General features: G+C 47.4%; 1 protein-coding gene across 1 annotated transcript; it reads right to left on the bottom strand.

Annotated features, from left to right (window-relative positions):
• Positions 1-2,360: 2,360 nt before the first annotated feature.
• Positions 2,361-6,547, bottom strand: LOC125538980 (receptor-like serine/threonine-protein kinase ALE2). Its single transcript, XM_048702311.2, has 8 exons — positions 6,297-6,547; positions 5,441-5,557; positions 5,184-5,273; positions 4,711-5,082; positions 4,362-4,613; positions 3,745-4,128; positions 3,321-3,561; positions 2,361-3,218 (listed from the first exon to the last, which is right to left on the bottom strand). The coding sequence occupies exons 1-8, from the start codon at positions 6,352-6,354 to the stop codon at positions 2,501-2,503; spliced, it is 2,232 nt and encodes a 743-aa protein (XP_048558268.1). The 5' UTR covers positions 6,355-6,547; the 3' UTR covers positions 2,361-2,500.
• Between the last annotated feature and the right edge of the window lie 257 nt (positions 6,548-6,804).

Raw genomic sequence — 6,804 nt, 5'->3', positions numbered from 1 at the left:
TTTGTCACCTTTGGTTTTCTATATTGGGCCTCATCTATGAATATTTTCGATTATGTTGTTTCCCATGGTTTTCCTATATGTAACAGTATGTCAGGTTTTACAAGGTTGATCACTGAACCAGGTTCCTCCGATTAATAACAAATGGTTCAAGAGTTGTTTGTACTTTGAACCATTATTAGCGATGGATGTCCTAATAATTAATTAAGTTGGTTGTTTGCTTGCTTCTTGTGCATACAACAGGCTTGTTGACTTTATTTTTATCATAGTATGCAAGCTTCTAAGCGCTGGATCAAGGTCCTACTAATTAATTAAGGAGGTCGATCGCTTTCCTTTTTATCTCAGTAATGCAAGCTTTACATGGGATTGCCATATTGTGAATTAAAAAGAATCCAGTTCTTTTGGGCACGGTTTAGTTATTGATGAACAGAAAGCCATGTAAAGAGTAAATGGCAATGTAGCGTAACAGAACAAATACATGGTGTTGTCTGCTGCAGAGTTGCAGCATATTCCTGCATTTTGAAATATGGAATAGATATGATATGCTAGATATAAAGGTTCAGTTTGGAATCCTACTGTGTAGTTTGGTGTACTCTCAATATCATTTCAAGTATAAGGTTTTGTGATGAAGGGGGTCGAGCCATCAGGCGGCGGTGCCGTCAGGCGAGCTTGACTGGTTGCAGAGAAACGAGAGAAGAAGAGGAGTACTCGAGGAAGAGAGTGAGCAGTAAGTAGATTCTTATCTGGTCTAGCAATTGTCTTTTTTCCTCCGAAATAGGCAGCCAATCAGCCACGCCATTGCCACCTCACCACTCGGTGCTACACAACCTGAGACATTGCGCCGCTACCGGACCCGTTGACGACCTAGGAGCACCGCCGCCAGGCGCCACCTCCCGAGCAGGGGCATCGCGTGTGGGGAATGTCAGGGCTGCCGCGCTAACACCAAGCGAGCAAGGCCCGGTGGCGCACGCCGGCGGCGGAGAGAGGGGGTTAGGGGTAGGGGCAACTGGAGGGAGGGAGGGGAGCCTCACTCAGGGAGACGACGTGAGGGGGACCCTGCAGAGAGTATCCTGGGCAAAAGACATTAGATTAATAGAATAGCTTTCTGCTAAAGATTGAGATGAAGAGAAATTAGATTTTTGGTCAATTTTGGGAATTAGATGGTTGATACACGTCCATTTCAAAAAATAATAATAGAAATAGTACATGTCCATGGTTGAGTGTTATTTTCAATTAATCGATCCAAGGGGAAAATGTGAGCACTATATTGATGCATTAGTATGTCATACCATATCAAGAATCTCGGGAGTTTAGAATGAACTGTTGATGGAAAAGAATATGACTTTGGTATTTGCATGCTAGGTTTTGCTCTTATCTGAAGTCCCGTGAGTACTTTCTTTTGATAAATTTGAACATGTAAATTTGCATTGCGATTTCTTAGCACATTCCTCACAAAAGGTGACATTAAGCAGTTTAAAGATGCTTGTGAGAGGCAGCACATCCTATACAACATCTTGTTGTTATTTTTCCCTTTTGCCTTAGGGTTGGAACTCTCTTGTAAATTCCTAATTTTTAATCTTTGAAAAATAGGATGGCCCTCTTATCTTCTGTATTGACATATATACTTATATTCTTCATATAAGACAAGAGGGCCATCCTATTTTTCTCAGCGAAGTTACATTCAACAAAGATGTTTATTTATGATATTGTTTCATGTAGTGTCCTACGATACCACCCAAGATAGATATCGTGAATTTGTATTGTTTACATAAAGTATTTTTGTATTTTCTTAATTTGTAGCATAGAGATGTTAATCTAAGTGTATAGTCAAGGAAGTAAAGGGGGATATGCATGTACAATGCTCACAAGTCAGATGCATACTCCTTTAGGATTTCATATATATTTTAAAAAAAGTTCTTCTTTATGACCGTGTTCCCATCAGATGTCTGCTACTTTCGCCGCCACCCTTGCACCGGACCTTCCCTCTACTATCGGACTGCACACTGCACCTACGAAGCAAAAAGTGTCGGGCAGCCATCAATGCTCCTTTTTGAGGGATATTGTCAACAATGACACGCAATAACCTTCAGCCATCAATGCTTATCACTTTTGGACGACACTGCTATTTAAGCCGGTCGACTCGCTCCTCGCATGGCAAGATGGGACTAAACCTCCTACGGCACGGACATTTTAACCTATAGTTATATTTACATATGCTATCTATAGAATTTTTTTAAATGACCGTGGCAATCGCACGGGCTTTTTACTAGTGCAAAGTAAATACTCAGTTCGTGTCCTCTCGGCTCTCGGGAAAGAAGAAAACAAACTTCTGGCCCAAAACGCATGCACGATGCATCATCCACTAGATTAAAAATGATCTAGAACCAGGGGTTCTTTTCTTCGCATCAAAATCGGATCGAGAAGAAGTACCTTACCTAGCGCGGGCTATACAATTACACAACGGGATGGAATGGAACTCTCTCTCTCTCGGCTGCTAGCTTAGCTATATCCAGTCGCCCTCGACGCTGCCGTCGTCGGAAGGGCGGTGGCCGTGCTCGCTCATGCTGCCCCTCAGCCGGTAGAAGTTCCTGGCCCTGGTCCTCAGCGGGCCGGACCAGTCGTACGCCGCCAGGGACTCGATCCTGTCCAGCACGGCGCTCGGCGTCGACCGCGGCCGCCGCGCCGACGGCTCCTCCGCGAGGTCCGAGCTGTAGCCCGCGGCCGCGCTCGCGCGGGGCGCCCCGGGGACGCGCGGCCAGGACGGCGCGTCGCTGTCGTCGTGCCACGAGCAGCTCCTGCCGCCGTCGTTCCACGGGGACTCCTCCTCCTCCGTGGGCGTGCCGCCGCCGCCGCCCAGGGAGCCGCTGCAGGTCTCCTCGTTGCCGCCGCTGTAGATCAGCTTCAGCGCCTGCACCACCTCGCCCATGAACGGCCGCTGCGCCGCCTCCACGTGCACGCACATGGACGCGATGGCCGCCGCCTTGCCCAGCTTCTCCATGTCGCGGCTCGCCGCCGGCAGGGATGGGTCCGCCAGCAGCTGCAGGCCCTCCCGGTTGGTCAGCAGCGGGCGCGCCCAGGTGACCAGGTTCTCGGACCCTGGCGGCTGGGTCATGTCCACCGGCTTCCGGCCCGACAGGAGTTCCAGGAGCACCACGCCGTAGCTGTACACGTCGCTCTTGACAAGGAGATGCCCCGTCATTGCATACTCCGGGGCAACGTACCTGCAAATGATCCATGATCCGTTTCAAAACTCCACAAGGATTCAAAGAAACTTAGCGCGGTGTATTACTCTACAACGATGGCAGTAACAGCAGGATTCTTACCCGAAAGTTCCCATGACCTGAGTGGAAATGTGCTCAATTCCTTCTGATGCTTCCTTCGCCAGCCCGAAATCCGCAACCTTGGCGGTGAAATCGTTCTCCAGTAGAACATTACTAGCCTTGAAATCACGGTGAATAACATGGGGATTGGCATCCTCATGCAGGTAGGCCAGACCCCTTGCTGCACCCAGCGCTATTTTCATTCTGGTGTCGAAGTCAAGTGGGCCATATATTTTATCTGGACCTGAAATATCAAAACAGAAGTATATTAGGAGTACATATTTACAGTAGAGAATTTCCTGGGGTTTTTATATGCCAACAAAAAAGACCAGATCATATATGCATATGGTGTTGTACGCTTTGGAGGTAAAGTTTCTTAAACACTATGAACGCGGACATGTTATGCAGGTCAACATAGTTCACATACCATGCAGGTGAGACTCCACGCTTCCATTTGGCACAAGCTCAAATACCAAGCACCGCGTGCTCCGTTCAACGCATATACCGACCAACTTGACGAGATTGCGGTGATGCAAACGACTTAGCATCTCAACCTCTGCGATGAACTCACGGTCTCTGTTTTGATGTTTCCCAGTGAGCAATTTGACAGCTACCTCAACTCCATCTTCAACTATGCCGCGATAAACACGTCCATACCCTCCTTCACCTATTATTCTGTTGAAGCTAAATTTGTCTGTTGCCTTCTCAAGCTCAGAAATTGAGAATGTCTTAACCGTGCGCGGGCAGGTTGCTATAGTCGAAGGAAAAGATGCTGTCGAGCTAGTCATACTGGAGAACGATGACCTCATACCTGAAACAGTCCGTTAGTAACAAGGTGTTATTACAAACTGTTCGGATATTAAACGATCTGAAAATGAAGCTTTGTTGTCCCTGGTGCATAGTCACTAGGAAATTGTAGCAAGATTAGAATTTGTACAGTCAAGGTCTGGTGTTTAATTCTCAGCTTAACTAACTTAGTACAAATTGCTATAATGCAGAAATTAGAGGTGTAGTGTATTATACAATAGCTGCTAACAAAATTACCTGTTTTTCTGGTGTTCGAGGAATTTGAAGCATGACCAATTCCATGAGGCTTTTGGCGTCCTTTGTATTTGCATATGATGCAGATGCCAAAACATGTCAAAACAAACACAACAGCTGACAGAGCAATTATGGCGACAATTTTGGAGCTAATCTTCGGATGGCTTCCATTGTGTACATTTGCACCAAAGGGATACTCATTGCTGCTTATTGGACCCAAGGATCCTGGGATATTAGGTACTGAAGAAGGAAGGCCTGCAATGTTTTTGTGATCAAATAAAGCAAGCAAAACTTGACTAATGGGCCATTACGCTAGCGAAGTGGATGTGTCAACAACAATCATGTCACTCACCAGGATAATGAACATATGTTACATCATAATCACCAAAAATAGATGACTTTATAGGAACCTTCTTTCGCAAAAATCTGTTGCTAATCAGCAAGGCTGAAGTCCTATCAAACTTCTGACCTAGTGGCACCAAATCGATGGTGACCGTAGTCTTATCTGGATCTTGAATACTGCCCCCAGCACCCATTATCCGAACTTGACTCTGTTTCAGGAATGTACCTGCTGCAATCTCGATTTCTAGCTCATCAACTCTAGGGAACAACTGGTACGGCGCCACACTAAGATCGAGCTGAATTTGCATAGGATATACACAACCACAAGGGGAACCGATTGGAGTAGAAGTGAGCGGAGCGGAACAAGTTATCCCACTGCAATCTGTTTAATTTTCAGTGACAGGCAGGCCTATTAGTAATGTGATGTTCAGTACTAAGAGTAGGAAGATGCAGTTTCTATTGGTCTGAGGAGAAAAGTAAAACCTTGTCTTTCGAATGATGGTGACGAAGACGGTGGGGCGACACGAGGCCGTTTTCTGTGATGCCTATGCACTGGGTGATAAACAGAGGCACCTGATAAACAAAAGCATAGATAAGTGATACAAACAATTCAAAATAAACAGGATAATTGAAATGGGAAAATAATGATCTTATGTCACGGACAGAAAAAGTATGTGATTGCTATGCTACACCTGTAATTACCAATTATATGTAGAAACCTCATGAGTAGTTCTACTTACTTTGAGGCCCCGGGGAAGGGGCTGGTGCAGGGGAAAGAACCGAATGCCGATGATTTCTACTCCATAATCCAAGTAAGTAGGCCGTGATGGTTGTTGAGCTTGCCGTTCCCAGTGGCACTGCACAGGGTAAGGGTATTCAGGAAAGGTGTCTGAACTTTGAACTCATGCAATGCATATACAAACACCAAAATAGATAATACAAAACTTGCATTCACTATAGCTGAAACGGCAATGTGTTTAATGGGCTCAAAAATGAAAACGTAGGCATGTTTTCCTCATCGGTTGGAGCTTGGCATTATGCATAAAGTCGAGTGGGTGCCGCCGAGTGCAATGCCAGCTGCTCTATGCAAGAAGATGAGGACCGACCGAACGGAACCTGCCCAAAAGGCCAAAACCCCTCGCCAGCATTGCACCAAAACCTAGAAATTTCGGTACCGATGCTTGCTGGCACCGACGATGCAACAAATCCGAATCACAAATTTGCATCCAGATTACAGGTTTGATGTCAAGAGCCTGATTTGGTTCATGAAAAGCAGCTAGGAAAAGGAGGCCGGAGACGGCAACCTCTGCCTTGTCCGCCCGGCCTGGATTCAGATGCGCTCAGGCAAATCGCAGGGGCCAGCTCCATGAAGCAAAGGCAAAAACCTTTCCCCCGCACAAGTCATGGCCATGGGGGTACTTGCCACGCACGCCATGGCCGCCGCTTTCCCCGGGCGATCCCATTGCAGGGCCGCGAGCCGAGGCCAGAATTCCACCCGGCATTGCGGCTCGAATGTCGAATCCAAGAAAAAGCAAGATAAACCACCCGTGCAAGAACAGCGGAGAGGGGAGGGGAGAAAATCTCGAGCGTGCGTACCATAAACGGAGGAGAGCGCGGCGAGGAGGAGGAGCAGGGCGGCTCCCCGCGGCCGCATCTCCGCCGGAGCCCGGTGGGCGGCGCGGGCTCCCTCAGGGCGCCGCCATGCGCGCGGGATCCCGCGGCCCGCCTCGCGCTAGCTCTGCTGCTGCTGCTGCTTCCTTCTGCCCGCGGTGGAAGCTCTCTCTTTTTTTTCTTCTGCTCCTCCGTCTCGGGTCTTTTTGGTTCTTCGCATTGAAGTGATGCGCTGGTCCCGAGGGGGCATTAATTGGCGGGTGGGAAGATGCATCGGGGTCTTTGAACCTTTTCCGAATGCGTGTGTGCAATTTTTTTTTTTACTCCTGTTTGCCTGGTTTAACTGACGAGGCCACGTGTCCATCACCTGCCCTGCCGTTCACAGTAAATTCCCTTCTCGTTTGATTCCAAATCTTCATCTTGCGCTGGATCCTCAACTTTCTTCATGGAGTACTATTGACTAGTATTGACACAATGCTTAATGGTAGTTGTA

The sequence above is a fragment of the Triticum urartu genome, chromosome 2A, assembly GCF_056163025.1.
Source record: "Triticum urartu cultivar PI428250 chromosome 2A, HENAU_Tu73, whole genome shotgun sequence".
Taxonomy (NCBI): domain Eukaryota; kingdom Viridiplantae; phylum Streptophyta; class Magnoliopsida; order Poales; family Poaceae; genus Triticum; species Triticum urartu.
Note: the sequence above shows the minus strand (reverse complement) of the source record. Positions and strands in the feature narration are given on the sequence as shown.

Coding starts and splice junctions, on each gene's coding strand:
- LOC125538980 (XM_048702311.2), bottom strand. CDS start 6,354: ATGCGGCCGCGGGGAGCCGCCCTGCTCCTCCTCCTCGCCGCGCTCTCC. Junction 5,558..6,296: donor CGCGCTCTCCTCCGTTTATG/GTACGCACGCTC, acceptor TACCCTGTGCAG/TGCCACTGGGAACGGCAAGC. Junction 3,219..3,320: donor CAGGTCATGGGAACTTTCGG/GTAAGAATCCTG, acceptor GATCATTTGCAG/GTACGTTGCCCCGGAGTATG.